The sequence below is a fragment of the Silene latifolia genome, chromosome 11 (genome assembly GCF_048544455.1).
Source record: "Silene latifolia isolate original U9 population chromosome 11, ASM4854445v1, whole genome shotgun sequence".
In the NCBI taxonomy this organism is placed as follows: domain Eukaryota; kingdom Viridiplantae; phylum Streptophyta; class Magnoliopsida; order Caryophyllales; family Caryophyllaceae; genus Silene; species Silene latifolia.
Window position 1 is genome coordinate 6567248 of NC_133536.1, and position 18736 is coordinate 6585983.

The following is an 18736-nucleotide window of genomic DNA, read 5'->3' on the forward strand; positions in this document are numbered from 1 at the left end:
ATGGTCGTATGGTGGACGTCGATATTTACACCCGTTTCCGAAATTTTCTATCGATCCTGATGAAGCATTCGTCCCAATGTTTAGAGCTAGGATATATGTGAAACTATTTGATGGGACGGACAATATATTTATGCAAGAGTCGTTTACTTTGGAGGATACCGATATGGGAGGTTGTAACGAACAAGTCAAATCTATGAGCATATGCTCTCAACAAGGATTACTCACCTTTCGCTACGTTGCAATTCCTCTGGGGATTAATTTCTTCTTTAATTTTAATTAAAATTCATTATTAGGGATCTCCGTGTCCACAAGAACAAGCCAGCGATATCTGAAGCCGTGAAGATTTTCTCGGTTGTGATAATTAGTCAAGACAATTTAAAAGAAATACAAATTCATGGTTCAATTGAACTATTATCCAACGACGAAAAAGTCTGTTATATTTTCAAAAGAGATGCAAATGATGCTTTGAAATTAACACAAGATACGAGATCATCATTGATATTTGACGGTTCCAGGAAATATGATGATTGCAGCACGTTGGAGCTGAGATTTGACATAAAAGATGTTGATAATCATATAGTTATCAAAGGTTTTAAAGAGTGGGATGAGTCGAAACTTGAGTATTGGCGTGACCAGCAGTTGTGTTGTTTCGTTCAAGGTAATAATGGATTTGCAGCAGTGCACTATTCAATTTTCCCACGCGCAGTTGCAGCCGTGATTAAGATTTCTGTAAATCTAAAAGCGGGTTCAAATTTGGATTTGGGACAATATGGGATTTATGGTAGTCTTATTTCTCAATATCGCGACTTTGACTACTCTTCGCGTTATAACAAAGATTACTACCGAGTAGTGTTGTTTGAGAGGATTCGAGATAAAGCAATACAACTAGGCCTTGATGGATCAATACCACTTTCAAGGTCTATGCTTGTTGTACCGTCCTATACTTCTCTTATTATCAATCTCGACTTATCAATTGGAGCATCCGGCCTGAATTTGTCATATGTCAAAGAGATTGAGATTGGAGAAGATTGCAAGACCATCGAGACAAATGAGCTTCTTCTTCGTATCCACGTAGATTGGTGCGAGATTAAATAAGTGACCGTTTATGTGCCTTTGCACGACAGTAATAATGTATTTACATTTCATATGGACTCGTCTCTTGATAATATTGTTATCGATCTTATATTATGAGTAGTTTCGACTTCCTGGATGTTTCGAGTGGTTGGCTCTTTCGTCTAAATTTAAATAAATATGTGATTGTTAATGTTATTACACTTCCCTAGTTGACTGAGGATATTAAAAAGAATGCAAGAGCCATGAGATTTTGTAAATTAAAGTATTGTTACAGGTGATATGTCATGTTTATTTGTTTACAGTCTAGTTGCAATTTCCTGCAAGTCTGTTAATTCCTGAAAAATTAGCCGATAATAGTGTATTACATCCGCGACATTAACAATTTAACACAATCGCCTTAAAAGCCCCTCCATTCCGGGTAATAATTTACAATTGCTTTATACACGTTATTAAGTTAAGGAGAGAGGAATGTGTTTATAATTATTAAAAAATCAAAAGCACCTTAAAATGAGGAGAAATGTAATGGTCCTCAACCACATGAGTTGATTTATTTACTAGTAAAGAAAAGTGTCATTGGCTGATACACTTTAAATAGGAAAGTATAAACTATTGACCGGACGGGAGGAGTATAAGCTTAATAGAGCTGTCACAAGGTATCTTGCATGTGTTATGGAGGTTTAAGTAGTTAAGTTTACTTAATTCTGCATGATTTGCACATCAGAATACTAAAGAGAACACTACTTTAATTTTCAAGTATTTCTTGCAAGGAATGTGCACAATAATTTTCTAATCTCAATCTTTGCCCTTTGGGATTTATTTTTTTCCTACCAAACTTTATTCTTTTGGTCTTGATTTAAAGTTATCTTATCTACAATCGCGACAATCTCTTTCCGGGTACGTAAGTCAAGTTAATGGGTAGACTTTCCCAAGTTGGATTTTTCATTCGGAAGAGTTAAAAGCAGGGTCATCGGATTCGCTCATGTACCGTACGAATCACGAATTGTTAAAGAGCGAATTCTATCCCGTTGTTTATGATAATACATATAACACACATTCTAAAAGAGCGAATAACGAATCACTAAGGGCGTATTCATAGTGGATCCGGTAAGCCATGATAGATGAACCATCTCAACCAAAACCTTAAGGTGACGGTTGAGGCCCAACTATTATAAATATTCCTATTAAGCCAAACCCTGAGAACGCGTTTAAGAGATGAGATGCCTACCACTCACAAGTCACACCAGGCCATCTCGGACTTATGGAATCGGTTTTCAAATGACTCATAATAAAAATTGCGTCGAGAATTACATCAACCACTACTAGTATAAGATTATACTCCGTAAGAGTTATCATAAGGTGTAGATGTATTACACAATTGGACCAACTAGGAATTTTGCATAACTCATATTGGTGACATAGACTGCAGCAACTAGAGCTGTTTTATGTTTACTTTAATTCTGCATGGTTTGCACATCAGAAGACTTTATTTTTTGTAGTGTTTTGTGTGCGGAATGTGAATATTATTTTTCTGATTCCAAAATATATAAATTTTGATGATGTCACATTTTTTCAGGCTATAAAAATGATGCTTCTGTACTACAGTTGGGGTATGTTGAGCTTCATTCGGATATCCGAAACCTAACATTGGTAAGTAGAAGTTCCAACTATCTTCCTTAACTGTTTTTTTCTGATTTCATATATATTTGCATTGTTTTACTTCAAATGGATATTTTTTGAGCGATGATTCCTGTTAGCCAACCTGAATTATTTTGGGACTAATGCTTGTTCTTTTGTACTGTATGTCATATTTTTTTGGATATTCTCTCGTGTACCCCTGAACTTTTTCGTTTTCTAAGGTATACCACTCGTTTTTCACAAAAAAAAACTTTGACCGACAATCATTCTCTATTACGAGTTCAGAAAGCGGCAATTTTTTTCTTCAAACCAATATATCGCCAAGGCCTCGAATTTGAAAAAAAAAATTCACCGCTTTTTGAACTTGTAGCTGATAGTTATGACTGGTCAAAGATTTTTAACGAATAAACTTTGACCGACCATAATTTCCGACTACGAGTTGAGACGTCAGTGAATTCTTTTTCAAACTGAAGACCTCCTAAAGACGGTCAATTTGAAAAAAAAGTTTATCGTATTCTGAACTTGTAGCCAAGAGTTCTTGACTGTCAAAGTTTTTTTTTGCAAAAAAAAGAGGGGTACATCTTAGAAAATGAAAAAATTGAAGGGTATACGAGAGAATATCCCTTGATGTTTTTAAGCGATGATTCATGTCAGCCAACCCGAATTATGTTGGGACTAATGCTTGTTCTTTTGTGGTGTTTCTCCTGAAAAACCTTGTAGGAAAGAAGCAAGACAGTCCTGGTCTAACAAATTGATCGGTCATGGAGCGGGACGAGCATAAGGCGGAAGAAGAGATCACAGCTCCATTGATACTGTCCTTGGATGACGTAATTCAGCAGAGCATTGGACGTCTAAATTTGACACAAATCCTGCAAACCTTCCTGGTTTCAATGCCGTCTTTCTTTGACAATCAACAAACCTTCATCAGTGTCTTTACTCATGCACAACCAACATGGCATTGCACCAGTAACAACTCCTCCTCCTCCTCCTCCTCCTGCACGCCCACGTCCAACCTATGCGACCTATCCAAGACCGACTGGACTTGGGATTCCGGAAATGTCCACACTTCAATCATATCAGAGTGGGACCTACAATGTGCCAGCTCAATATTTGCCGGCATGCCAGCAACTTCCTACTTTACTGGTTGCTTATTAGGTGGCGTGGTGCTGGCAACGTTAGGTGATTCATCGTTTGGACGAAAAAACCTGCTGACAATCTCAACCCTGGTCATGTCCCTAGCAGCTTTCGCTTCCTCGTTCTCTCCTAATATTTGGGTGTACTCAGTTTTCCGTTTTTTCTGTGGGGCCGGGCGCGCGTCAATAGGAACATGTGCCCTGGTCCTCTTAACGGAAAGAGTTGGGAAAAAATCCCGCCCCCAGGCGACCATGATTGGATTCACCTGTTTCTCTCTTGGGATGTTAAGCTTGAGTGGGATCGCTATTTTAACCAGAGGACTTTCATGGAGAGCTATGTATCTTTGGACTTCAATTCCGGGAATTATATGCGCGATACTGTGTCATTTCTGTCTGTATGATTCCCCTAGATGGCTGTTCATGCATGGCCGAGGAAAGGATGCCATGGAGGTGTTAAGATGTCTAGGAGATGTCAGTCAAATTATACCGCGCTTGTCAAACATTGAAACAGTACAGAAGGTAGCTAACACTAGCACGAATCCCTTCATTTCTTTCATGGTCATACTGAGTAGACGATGGGCTGTGAAGCGACTGCTAGCAATAATGTTTTTAGCTTTTGGTATCGGAATGATGTACTTTGGAATGTTCTTGGGTGTCGAAAACTTGGGTTACAATATCTACTTAACCCTGGTATTCCATTCACTTCTGTCGCTGTCGTCTTACGTACTGTTTTTCCTCTGGTGGATGCAAAACTGCAATAGAAAAACCTCTTTACTCGGTTTCTGCACTATCAGCGGAGCACTGAGCATCGCGATGTCATTGTTAGGCAAAGACGATAATCTAATGCTTATCGCGCTGGAGTTGGTGTCGCTGTTTTGCGCCTGTATGGCGTATAATATGGTGCTGATGTACATGGTAGAGCTGTTTCCGACCTGTGTAAGAAATTCAACGTCGTCTTTGGTAAGGCAGTCTATGATCTTAGGGTCGGTTTTTGATCCAATGTTGATTCTAGTTGGAAGGGATAATATGATCTACTCTTATGGCGTTTTCGGGTTGGTAATGCTTCTCTGTGGGTTCTTGGTGCTGTGTTTGCCAGAAACTAAGGGTAAGGTGTTGTATGATACTATGGAGGAGCAAGAGTTTGACAGTGACAACAAGCTCATTCTTTGAGTAATTTGTATACTCTTTCTTTCCGTCCCAGTCATTTGTTTACCTTTTATATTTATTATGAGGGAGTAATTCCTAATGATATTCCTTTAAAATGGAATCATTGAATGCTAGAAAAATAAATAGTACTATCAAGCATGTGTATAATGTATATTGTATATATGTACCATTTCCTAAGGAGTCAATGGTTTAGTAATGCTTTGGTTTGTAATTTATAATGAAATAAAAGCAAAATAGTGGTTTTTTGTTTGTTTATTAGTAAAGCACTTGTTCTTGATGCACTTTTCAATGCAATTTTCATTATGAGTAATTCAAGAAAAAGTTTTTGTTGTTAATATATGAGTAAGATTGTGGGCATCTATTCTCCTTTCCATGTCACTTGTAGAAGACCTCGAGACATTGAGATAATAATGACAATACTTCTAAATTAATAGTCGAGTTTGGGTAAGATGTGTCATGTATTCGGGTCATTCATGTTTTGATTTTATTTCCGGATTAGTTATATAGGTTATTTTGCATTTTCTTGTATAGGTCATTCAGGTCGAGTCTTTCGGAAAGGGTATGTGATTAAGGACAATTTTATATAAAAATGTTTTACAATTTATCTTCTATTATAACTTAAATAACATTAAATTTGATTTCAAATCCACCATTTAAGTCTTTTAAAACCGGTTATTTTCAGATCAAGTGGTTTGAGTTAGATGGTAAATCATCATGTGGGTCAATTAAAATCTAACACGAGGATTGTTATCTACCTTCTCCTATCTACGGGGGTGTTTGGCCAAGTTTAAAAAGTGTTTTTGTAAATGTAAAAGGAGAAATTTGGCCAAACACTATATTTTTAGAGATTGTAAAACTACTTTTAAAAAGTCAAAACCTAAAAAAAAGCCCCTAGAAACAGAAGCACTAAATTGCTGCTTCTGCTTCTGTTTCCCACTGATTCCACAAATATTGAGCGCCAAAACCAATTTTTTTTTACCGCCATTAATATACAACAAACCCTTTCTTATACCCTTATATATTTCATTGCTATAGAACTCAATTTTTCTCTCCTTTCAAATTTGTTGATCTGCTTCTTTAATTATTCTCTATAATACCAGGTAATCATCTATTCCTTTAATTATTTTTTAGTTTATCTGTATTGTTAAATCGTCAAAGGGATGTTGAATAATTATGGTGATGTATTTTACTTTTTTATTTTGATCTAGTAGTATTTGATTAAGTTGAAGAAATTGAAGAAAATAGGTTAGCACCCATCAAATCTTTCGAATCACTCCTCGCCAAGAAAATAGGTTTTTCAAAATGTTTTCTTGTAGCATGATTCAGATAGGAGGTTGGGTAGACTCCCCTCCCTTGTAAATTACTCTGTATGTATTTTGCTTTTGATTGTGATCTAATATTACTATACACACTCTGCATGATTTATGCCTAATCTCCAATATTCAAGCCCTGCACCTAATTTTTTTGTCAAAATTTCAAGTCGTCCTCCCATTTGTATGTCAAGATTACCGACTGCCATTGTCAGTAGAAGATGTATAGTGCTAAACTCTTCATGTATAGGTAAGGTCTTTGTTAGGCCTGCTTCAAGTCTTCAAGAGCCTTTGTTTAATCAAAGCGTCTTGCTTGTGACGGACTAATCCCGTCACAAGCTGAAGACCTCTCACAAAAAGGGAGAGGGGACAAGGTGGGGCACCCCCAATGTGCTTCCCACTCACCTCTCATTGGGTTTTTTGTGAAAGGAAACGGTATCCGTCACAAGCTTGTGACGGATATCGCCGTCTTCAATGATATTTTGTGTTGTTTAATTTACTAGATTGCTTTTCCCTGTTAATTATAATCTTTTTGACCTTGACTTGGGTCAAGCTGCCAAGCTGCTTCAACTGTGCATAATTTTCTATCTTTTTCTTTGTTCTTTGAAAAAGCAGCCCAAATGATTGTGCTAGTTTTATTTGATAAGGGGTCGGAAGTCGGAACGCTAGTCTAGTCTTTGTGCCTCTCCTTGCTTGTTCTATAATTTAAATTTGAGTCATTAACAATTAACATCCTTACGTTAGTCTTAAATGGGCAACATCTATGAGATACTATTGTTCAACACTAAGGTAAGGCTGATACAAATTTGACTCCGTTTTTCAAGTAGTCTCTCTTAAGACGATGTATATCCGTCTTAAGGTTAAATAAATCAATTAGTGTCCCATTTGTATGAATTGAATGGTCAAAATATTATAGCTAGAAATGTAGAAAGGCAGCTCCTATTTCTCTGATTTCCTGGAGGAGTTTGGCCAGGTTTAAAGTTGGTAATTCATCTCTGCCATTGTGCATTAGTCATCCACTCATCCAAGCATCTTGCTCATCTCATTCTTTGCTTAATACGAGTAATATTAGTACAGAAATGGACTCAAAGATTGATTTTCTGGATTGGATTACTTTTCTGTAAAATAATGTACTTTCTATAACTTTGTGCCATCTCTCACACTTTTTTCTAGCTTTCTTCCTTTTAAATGACTCAGATTAAAATGGAGTCAAAATGTATATGTTCAGTTTACTACACAATGGCTTTAATGGTGTCTTAAGTTCAATGAATGATTGTTCGTATGGCTGTCAACTTGTACAAATGGAATCTATTCTATTGACTGAAAATCTTTGTTTGTTTCATACTAGAAAACTACTATCATCAAGCTATGAATCATCAGTTTGCATCGACTCAACAATTTGCATCTGAAGAGATGAATAATGATTCCAATATGCGATTTTTGGCTAGAGCATCACTAGAAAGGGTAAATACTTTATCCTATTATCTCTAACTTTTCAAAGTGCGATAGTAGTAACATTTTATTCGTTTTTAAACTCTACCATTTAGGTGAAACAACCTGTTCGTCATAGTGTCCGTGATTTTCCTTCATCCCAAACTTTCACTGGACTGTTGACTTCTCATATGAACGATGAGGTAAATGTTCTATGTAGCTGAAAAATGATTTACGTATTTAAAATTGTATATAGTTCAAATAGAAATGTTGTCTTGAACACGATTGTGAATGTAAATTGCATTAGGCATGTAATCAAAAGATGACAAAAGGTCAACCTCGAGCACCTACTGGTACGTCAAACTTTGTAACGAAAAAGGAGAAGGCAAATTGGGATCATTTAACAACAAAGATATTTTGTGAAGTGTGTGCTGAGGAGGTACATGCTGGAAATAGGCCTAACACACACTTCAATAGGGTAGGATGGGAAAATGTAGTTAATAAGTTTCAGCGTAGAACTAGAAGAAAGTATGACCAGAAGCAATTAAAGAACAAATGGGAATCTTTGAAAAATCAGTATAAGGCATGGCAGCAATTAATTGGTTCCGAGACTGGATTAGGATGGGACCATAACAAGGGAACTGTGGATGCTGATGATGCATGGTGGGCCGAAAAAGAAAAGGTTAGTTTACTAAAGTAACTACTATGAGTACCTCAATACCATCTTCACTACCATTAGACTTGGAATTTTGTCTTGTAAGACTTAGAAGATATTATTTTAAACATTGCAGGTTGATCCTGAGGTTGCTAGCTTTCGGCATAATGGTATTGACAATTTAACTGAGATGGAAGTAATGTTTTCTAAGACATTTGCAACTGGTGATAATTCATTCAATCCGTACATGGTGACTGAGACGGAAGATGACGAAGGTTATGATGCAAGTAATGACGTTTTTAATGATAATATGGTAGGTGATGAGAGTAATGTTGACTTGGAGAACATTGAGGTAAGTAATGATTTGCCCTTAGAAAAAGACCACCAGCATGTTAAGAAGAGAAAAGAAACAGCTGAAAATGACAGGAAAAGTCATATAACACGTAAGGGTAAGAAATCAAAAGTGAGTACCGCCTTGGTAATGCAAAGTCAGCTGGACAGAATTTGTACTGTGATGGAGTCTACAGTTGCTAACAGTCAAACAAAGGATCAATCTGGATATAGTATTAGCGAGTGCATAACTGTGTTAAAAAAGATCCCGTCAATTCAGCCTAGAAGTGAATTGTTCATGTTGGGTACCCGTTTATTTGTTAAGCGCGAGTACAGAGAAATATTTATTGCACTTGAAGAAGATGATCTTCGAGTTAATTGGTTGGACGAAGAGCTTAAAAGAGAGAAAAATCACACTCCACGCCGCTAGATTCTACTTGTGCTATCTTATCATGTTTACCATTGTTTTTCGTTAATTCCAAGTTTTTGCTTTTGATTTCCCGATTTGTAGAAGTATGACAGTTGACATTTCTTTCAATTTCGGGTGAATTAATAATATTCTTCTTGTTGTTTGACTTGTTGGCAAATTTATGTCTTTGCTCTTAGTGTGTCAGCCTTGGGATTCTTCTATATCACTCTACCTTGTATTTAGTTTGTCCGTACTATAATTTCATTGTCAAGTAGCGTAGGAGTTCAAATTAAAGAGATCAGTTGTCTTTTTTTTTTTTCATTGTCTTGCAGGTTGACAGAGTTGGTGCAACAGTGTAATAATTTTTGTTGAATTCTTGAGTGGAGTATGACATTTAGTTCTTATTGTATAAAGTTATTATCATCTATTTACCTTTTAATCTTTATTTTTTTTAGTTTGCTGAAGATGATAGAGTTGAGGAAGTGAACAAAGATGTGGAAGAAAACGAAACGGGTAATAATGAGAATAATGAAGAACAATCGGATATCGAGTCAATGAGTGAAGATGAGGCAGCTGAGGAAGATCAGGACATGGATGGTGAAATATTGCTTCAGCAAACCCATGAAAAATTAATGATGTATGTGCTTGCTACCTTGGGATTGATTGTGTGCATACAATACTACCTTAAATATATTTATAAGCAAAACATAAGGACTTCAATTTGCTCAGGTTGGCAATTTGTGATTGAAGTGCTAAATACACCGGGTGAAAGCTACAGGACGTTTAGAATGGAGTCACATGTCTTTATAAGATTAGCTGAATTATTAGTGACTAAGTATGGATTACATCCCACTAGAGAGATGCGTGCAGAAGAGGCGCTCGCAATATTTCTTTGGGTTTGTGCACATAATCAATCAAATCGTACTCTCCAAACTAGATTCAAACATTCAGGGGAAACAATTAGTAGAAAGTTTAATGAGGTCTTAACGTCTTTAGTGAAGTTTTCTAGAGACATCATAAGACCGGCTGATTACAATTTTAAAGAAATTCCTAGAAAGATTCGAGATGATTACAAGTTTTGGCCTCATTTCAGAGGGTGCATAGGTGCTATGGATGGTACTCATGTTCGTGCAGTAGTTACACCAAAAGAAGACGAGATCCCTTATATATGTAGAAGGGGTTATGCAACTCAAAATGTCATGGCAATTTGCGATTTTGACATGTTATTCACATTTGTCGAAGCTGGATGGGAAGGGTCTGCACACGATTCTCGAATTCTCACTGAAACTTTAGCAAAATTAAAAGGGAAAAATATATTTCCATATCCACCGGAAGGTCAGTTACATAGTTTTTTTTTATCCCTTTCATTTCAATTTATATTTTATTTTATCTTTTAGTACTAAATGTGATTTTCTTTTCAGGTAAGTATTATCTAGTCGATGCAGGTTACTCAAATTCAAAAGGATATTTGGCACCTTTTAAGGGAAAAAATGCACGTTACCATCTTGCTGATTATAAGCGATCGAGTCAACCTCCAACTGGGTATTTTGAAATATTCAATTTTGCACATGCATCTCTTAGAAATGTTATAGAGAGATCATTTGGCGTTTGGAAAAACAGATGGAGAATATTATTTAACATACCCAGTTATAAGTTTTCTACACAATGTAAAATAGTGGTTGTAACTATGGCGCTACATAATTTTATTCGAAAAAATGCGCTGAAAGATGAAGAGTTTGATAAGTGTGACGCAGATCCAAATTATATGCCTAGCGTAGAAGATGATGATGATTTAAATGAGCATGGCGATGAAGATGATTCAGATGAGCATGGCGATGCTGCAGATGATGAAAATATGTCTATTGTTCGTAATTCTATTGCTACGTCTCTTATGAACATGAGATGATCTTAAAATTTTTATTACAAATGTTAACTTTATCTATCTATTTGTTGGCACACTTTTGATTTGACGAGGATGTGTAATCATAATAATTTATTTTCGATATGTCATAATTATATATTTGCTTGAATTTCTTAAGTTGGAGATTAATAATGCAACTTTACCAAAATTTTGATCTTCTTAACCCAAGTTTTCTTATTCAAAAGATGTTATTAATAATGTTAGTTTAAAAAGGAAAAAAAATTGGAAAATAGGAAGTAGGCCAAACACATCCATTTGTTAAGAAACTGTTTTTACAAAAGTTAGGCCAAACACCTACAACTTTTCCAAAAAGTAGTTTATGAAAAAACTCCTTTTAAGAAGTAAAACTCTTTCACATAAACTTGGCCAAACAGCACCTACATTCTCCTCTAATAATCGGTTAAAATATTATATATCTTGGCTCTTCCACCTGCCTTCCGACCCCCTCCCGATATATTTGATATAGATTGTGGTATTTGATATCGATTGTGAGAGGGTACAGAAAAATGTGGAAAAGGAGGTGGGAGGGGAAAGCTGGATAGCAATCCTTATCTAAGAAAGCTCGAGCCAAATTAGAGGTTAATCGGGCCAATTAAAGTTTTGGGTCACATTCGAGTTCTACAATCAACATCAATTTCGGGTCTCGGATCAATTCCGTTCTCCCAGTCACCGAACCCAGCTTGCCATTGAAAATCACCATTTCACAACAAAAGAAGATTTACAGAGAGAAAGAGAAGAAAGAGAAAATGGGTGGTGGACATGGAGATCAAACATACAGAGGAATGACAATACACGCTCCCAAACGCTGGCATTCAGTCACAGGAAAGGGCATGTGTGCTCTTATGTGGTATGAACTTCTCTCTCTTTTCTCCTTTTCCCCTCTTTTTTCTGATCCAATTATTGTTCTTTCTTTATTAATCTCTTGTTATTGAATTTGTTGTTGAAAAAGATCAAATCTTTGTTAGTGTTTTTTTTTATCTGATCATTGTTGCTTGTTGTTTGATGTCTCAATTTGGTGGGTTCATGATTATTTTTTTGCATTTTTGTGGATTTTCAGCTTTTTTTACACAAGAATTTGTGTGAGACGGTTTTTGGGTAACCGGTTTTTTAGTTTTTGCAATCAATTTTTTGTTGGTGGATCCGTTTTATGCTATATTAGTGTAAAACCGATTCATAGGAGACCAATTGTGGGACTGTTGTTTTGTTTGGTTTCGTTGAATGTGTGCGAGAATTGGGTTTTGATTTATATAGAGTTCTGGGTAGTAAATCAGTGATCTTAGTATTGATGCAACAACAACATCATCAGAGCCTTAATCCCGAATTGATTTGGGGTTGATAGATATGAATTGATTTGGGGTTGGCTTTTGGGGGTTTCACTAATTATTGTGTAAAATGGGTTTTTTGGTAACCACTTTTTTTAGTTTTTGTAACCAATTTTTTGTTTGTGGATCCGTTTTATACTGGTAGTGTACTAGTGTATAACTGACTATTCTGACTCATGAAGATCAATTGTGGGAGTTTTGTTTCTTTTCTTTGAATGTGTGTGAGAATTGGGTTTTGATTTATATGGACTTTGGGTAGAATCAGTGATCTTAGTATTGATGCAACAACAATAACAACATCTGAGCATTAATCCCGAGTTGATTTGGGGTTGGCGGACATGAATCTTCCTTTGAAACCGTCATGTACTGGTATAAAATGCTTTCTGATGTAATGGGATAATTGATCTTGGTATAAAATGGTTTCTGATGTAATGGGTATGATTTTTGAGTTTGATTGAATTGTATATCCTTGGAATGTGACCTGCCTATGCCGAAGTCGCAGGCCTTTTTTATTATACAAGGATGTTTGGAGGTAACAAGTAATCCGTATTCCGTATTTGTCTCTGTGTCTCACGGTCCTTGTATCTGAAGAGGGTTTCAAATTTGAAATAGACGAAACGAAATAAAAAAATTATGTGTAGGAAAATTTAATTCTTAGGCTAGTTGTTTGAGGTTGGTGGTAACCTTGTAGGTGCGTGAGTGCATCAAAAATATACTTGCTTTTGTGTTTAATTGTTGATTTCCCCTCAGTTTCTGACTATGCTGCCATTATATCAAAAGAATGAATGATGGTGGATGAATTGAATGCATATGCATGCCAAAATGTCTTCTTTTGGATGAATTGAACGCATATGCACACCAAAATGTCTTCTTTTGTCTGTGATAGTTGCAAAGCTCCTCTCAACTAAGGTTGTCTAATTTTATAAGGATACGTCACATTCAATTCGCAATACGCTTTTCATAGTGTAAATATATATAGATTTTTAATAGAGTTCTGTGATAGAATATGCTATAAACGATTCACGAACTGAGCACTCGACTATTGAGTGTGGGTTAAAGCGTTATCAAATTCAGAGTTAGGTTGTCTGAAAACTATCTTATTGATGTTTCAGGTTCTGGGTACTGTACAGAGCTAAGCAGGATGGCCCCGTTGTGCTGGTAAGCTTAATTTGACTTTTTTCATGATCGTCTCTTTCGGATTTGTCCTGTTAGGTATACTAGAAGGTCTCTTTGTGTTGACTATTGGGCCTGATGGACATTTATGCCTGTTTTAGGGTTGGAGGCATCCCTGGGATGGGCATGACGATCATGGACATGGACACTAGGTGGGTTCTTTTTTGTATTTGCTCAGACTTGTATCCTTTGTGTTGATTTTGCATGTTGTGTGTTGCTAGGTTACATCTGATTTCTCTGTGAATGGAACGTGGGAAACTACCAAACAACGTGAACCACATGACTATAAATTGGCCATGTAATGCGAAATGTTTGACTTGATTTAAAAAAAAAAGTATATTAATCTTCACTGGGGTATTGAGTATTGTAAAACTTACAAGTACAATTAGGCTATTCTTTGTAATGAGACGTGTCTAGAGGATTTACAGCTGATTTGACGTTTCTCATCAGATTTCGGTTGTGTGACTGCAATTCAAGTTCTGGTCCATCTTTGTTCTGCCTTAGGTTGAGTTGGATGTTAGGTGTTTGCTTTACAGAATTACAGGTGACTTTGTTGGTCATATGTCTTAACAGCTACAAATAATGTACTAAAAAAAGGAAAGATTACATGTGGCAAGTTTAAATATGGTCAACTCTAGTTAGTTGGAAGTTTAAAATGGTAACTAGGAGTAGCTCATTTGGAAGCCTATGTAGAATTTGGAATTGGGGAATCTAAATCGAACTTTTTCCTCACCTTTCTTAGAATGAGGGCGCTTTATAAGTATTGGGATGACGATATCAGTTGTTATTTATTCCATTATGGGATACATGGCTTTCATCGGACATGTTATATAGAAGCCATCTGCGCAAAGATATTGGATAGCATCCCTCTATAGGCAGATTATATTTGCATATAAGTACAACATTTAGAACGAAAAAAAATGTAGGCGGCTCTCAGTTTTCATTTTTTTAATGACATCAGCCTACCAGGACACTAAACTTGTCTTAGCAAACAAAAAGTAGAACTTGTTGCTGCATGGCTGAAGGTGCTGACAATCTGACATGGGACGAATCAATCAACACCTTAAACTTTTGGACTTTGGAGTACTGTAGCATCTAGACTGATACAATCACCCTGTACAAAATATTCGGTGTTTTATGTTTCCTCCGTGCGCAGTTGCACACTCAAAGCTCCCTTTTGACTCGATAGTTGTGGCTTGTGGAGGTTGCCTTTATCAGAATCTTGTTTACAGAATGATAATACGAGTCTTTGTGTAGACCAACGTCCCTTTTGTACTAGTACTAGTAGTGTAGGAGTCAGCGCTGAAAGTTACGGGGGCTAAAACATAAATTGAATAGTATAGGTTGGATAAATTAGTAATGTAGTGAAGTAACGTAGAAAAAACATAATTTACTAGCCCCCTCTCTCCACTTTTGTGTGCTAGTGGTCATAAACTAATGGTCATGGGACATAGCCCACATAGGCACTTAGCATCTCAGTTTAATGGGCTTGTCTTCACCCACTTTTCAACTAGGTAATGTTCGAACTGTTTTCAAGTATAAACTAGGCATTGTAGAACTTTTTTCTTCTTACGTGACTGCTTAATTCACTTGTGTCATTGTGTAGCATTTGCTCTTTTAGTAAATGTGCTTGAGCATGTCCTTTTGGGGTGAAAAGGAAGCCTTTAGGGCACTTTTAAAGTCGACGAGGTTTAAATCAAGGATCATGATTGACACCTCTTACTGACTTGAGTAGCACGTGACGGATCATGTTGATGTCGGACTGTGCCAAAGTTTTGATATGTTGCATCTGAGATCAGAGAGTGCAAGTGAGGCTCACTTGCTTTTCATTTGCGATTTTCAGGCGTGTAACCGTATTGCTGGATGGAGAGGCAATGCTTTCAGAGCCCCTTCATGAATGTAATATCAGACATATGGTCCATCAGCTGAATAATGTGAAATTTGTTTTGGTTGAACTTCTTGAGCTGAATAATTTGTGACCAAACTTTTGCGGTTGCGCTGTTCTTTTCTTCTTTTTTTTATCTATGTTCCGACTTCCAATTGAATAAGTTCATCTCATAAGGTCATCTTTTTACAAGTTAGAAAGTGTTTTCCTTGATTTATGCAATTTGACTTTCAGAATGATTGTTGGTTTCTTTGATTGCGGTGTTACTGAGCCATAAATCCTCCATGCCCAAAAGATCGATTTAATATCTAGTTGGGTTAAGTTATATGTCGAAGGAGTATAATATGCTGACTACCATGTTATATTGAAAATGACCAGCCTTTTCGGCAGGGGCGGATGCAGGATTTTACTTGAGGGAGGGCACCAGAAATTTTTTTTACTAAAACAATATTTGGTTTTGCATTTTTTTTCCAACAAGTACATTAAATGTGTGTATATTATGGTTAGTATCTATTTGAATTTTGATATTATAATGCATTTCACTACGATAATAAGAAAACCAAAAATTAATGCTAAATTAATGATCTTGGTGGGATTTGAACCTGAGTGATCTTGTTTGGATATTAAAGCTTTAACCATTGAACCATTTAAAAGATTAATGTTATTAATAAGTATCAATAAGAACTTATTTCTAAAATTTCAGGGCTGGCACTTGCCCTCCCATTACACCCCCCTAATCCGCCCCTGCTTTTCGGGATCAACAAAACTTGAGACAGACGATCTTACAGCATTATTGGTCAATATGATTAACTAATGGGTGATTGGTTTTGTCTCACCCTTTTATTGAGTGAGATCGTCTCCGGTGAAATGAGCTCTTTAAAGTTTAGGAAGTACCAATATGAAACCAGTAGACCGAGTATGAAATCGTTTCATACATTGTTTCTGTGAAATGTGGTATCAGTGTTTTATGCTGGCCGTTCCACAAGCCGGTTAGGGTTTTCAGAAGATTGATATTTATGCAGTTGGTGTTCAAGTTAGTTACCCATGTGGTAAGAAATGTATTGGTACTCTGAAGAAAATACGATGCCTTTATTTTATTTCAAACAGAACATACATGGATTAGCCATACAGCAGGTGTTAATATTACAGTTCATCAATTCCTGAAGTATCAGCAATCTTTGGCTTGATGTAACTCAAGATGCCAATGTCAGGCTTTATTTCATCGACGTTTTTTACTGTCCAATACTTGGTTGGGTTTTCAGCAACCTGTATATCAATTGGTGTTTGAAAGACGCCAGCGTTAGAACCGACAATCTGCACTGAAAGTTTATCCCACTTGGTGACCAAGCTAGCCACCTCAACATCACTCGGGAGCTGTTTGACAGTCTTCTGCTCGATATATTTGAACCGTGCTGCTTCCGCAGCCATCTCAATGCTGTACAGAAGAAACAAAGCCTGTGTTTTCTTGAAGTCTCCTTGTGTTGTGCTCTTACCGTATGCATTTCTCATGGCATCATCCAGGTTTGGTAATCGGAACTCCAGTTGTTTGATTTCTTTCCCTGCTGCACCTTCAATGCTTGCATAGTCATGATCGCATTTCATTAATTCCTTTGCAATCCCCTTGACATCAGGGAAAACTTCTCCTGCGACTATTAATTCCTTAAAATAAAAAGCTCGGTCTTTGCCCTTGTCGTCTTTATCGTGATATGCAACTAAGTATAAGTCTGCTGTTTTCAGTTGCAGGGTTACTGAGATGGCTGCTGTTGCGCCCCGTGCTATAGCATTGACTTGAATGTACAAGTATTTTTTTCTTGACGTCGGTGGCAGGTGGTTTTATGATAGGTAAGCCATAGTAACTCCTTGTAGGATCCTTGACTTCATTTCGCACTTGTGTCACGAATGTTTCATAGTTTGCTGGTGTGTTTAAGTCGAAAATGATGTCACATGTCGCTGGCATGACCACCATCATGCATATTGTGACCATCTTCACAACTAATAACAAATTCATAGTGATTTCTTTCTGCACTTTGCTGCTTAGCCTGCAACTGCAGTGTACAATTGCCTTGCGTTAGAGATTGAACATCTGAATTGTCGAGTCTGAGTTTTTCTGAGTTCTTTTATTTTACTTTTCGAAATCAAAGTTGTAAACTTGTAGTATTTGACCACAAACTTGAAATTAAAAAAAAATATAACGAATTCTAATAAGATATTGAAATATTTACACTTGTAAAACAAATTTACTTTTTGCAAAAAATAAAAATAAAAATAAAAAAAATAAATAGTTTGGTAGATTTAATAGTCACGTGTGGCCATTTTTATCTGTTTTGTCAGCATTTACTTTTTTTGCAAAAGAAATTTGATGCAATATCTACCTTTTGTACTAAATGATCTAATGACAAATTCTTGTTTTAGACGGGTGTATATGTCTAACTTAAACTTAAAACGGGTCAAATAATATAAACAAGACAACCAGAAAGCACAAGGAAAAGCAAAAGATTTGTCACTGTCACTGACATTTGCTTTTTGCTATGGGTGGTTTTCAATTTTTCGTATTTTTATATCAATTTCGGCTATATATATAGTAGGGTAACTCAAATATTTGCAAAACATCAATTAATTTATTTTTTAACTTATTCAAGATCAAATTTTGATAAATTTGACCTTAAAAATGGGAAAAATAAATGTGTTGGAGGGAGTACAAATTTCTTTCTATAGCAAGGTACTAAAATAGAGTTCCTCTAATAAATCGTGGAGAACATACTCCTAAGAAGGAAATCTTTTCAATTCATCGCAATTTTAAAAATAAAAAACTCCCCTTTTATAGTTTATTTGTATATAATATAATTGTATATTAAGGGGAAAAAAAATTATACAAGAAATGTTTGGTCGATTGCGGTCGAAATTGACGTTAAAAATTGTTAAATAAAGTATGATGAATTGATGAATGACTTACAGTTTACTGCTGGACTTGAATTTGTTTGTATGAGAGATTACAACGTTGGATTATTGATTAATTCACTTGTACTCTTTTTGTGTGTGTACTCGACACTGAATTTATTTGCTTAAATAGGCATTATAATCATGTTAAATATATTAAAAATAGTACGATAATTATTTTAACTTGTTATTTTCACGTGTAAATTTACTCGTTTTCCTTGAACTTTCATGCACATGTAATTTGTACGATTTCAATATATAATTCTCCTAGGATCAATGATTAGAAATTTAATATTAATGATAGTTATCTAGACACGTCTTACTTGTACCAATTAATACTGAGTTAAGTTATGA

General features: G+C 36.0%; 2 protein-coding genes and 1 long non-coding RNA gene across 3 annotated transcripts in view; all 3 read left to right on the forward strand.

The window, feature by feature from the left end:
• Positions 1-18736, forward strand: part of LOC141610822 (uncharacterized) — a 266728-nt gene that overhangs the window by 81521 nt on the left and 166471 nt on the right. The window lies entirely within an intron of this gene.
• LOC141612535 (organic cation/carnitine transporter 3-like) lies at positions 3471-5012 on the forward strand. The gene has a single exon (XM_074431349.1). The coding sequence runs from the start codon at positions 3471-3473 to the stop codon at positions 5010-5012; it is 1542 nt and encodes a 513-aa protein (XP_074287450.1).
• LOC141610814 (L10-interacting MYB domain-containing protein-like) lies at positions 8032-9762 on the forward strand. The gene is made up of 3 exons (XM_074429077.1): positions 8032-8432; positions 8542-9174; positions 9388-9762. The coding sequence occupies exons 1-2, from the start codon at positions 8073-8075 to the stop codon at positions 9163-9165; spliced, it is 984 nt and encodes a 327-aa protein (XP_074285178.1). The 5' UTR covers positions 8032-8072; the 3' UTR covers positions 9166-9174; positions 9388-9762.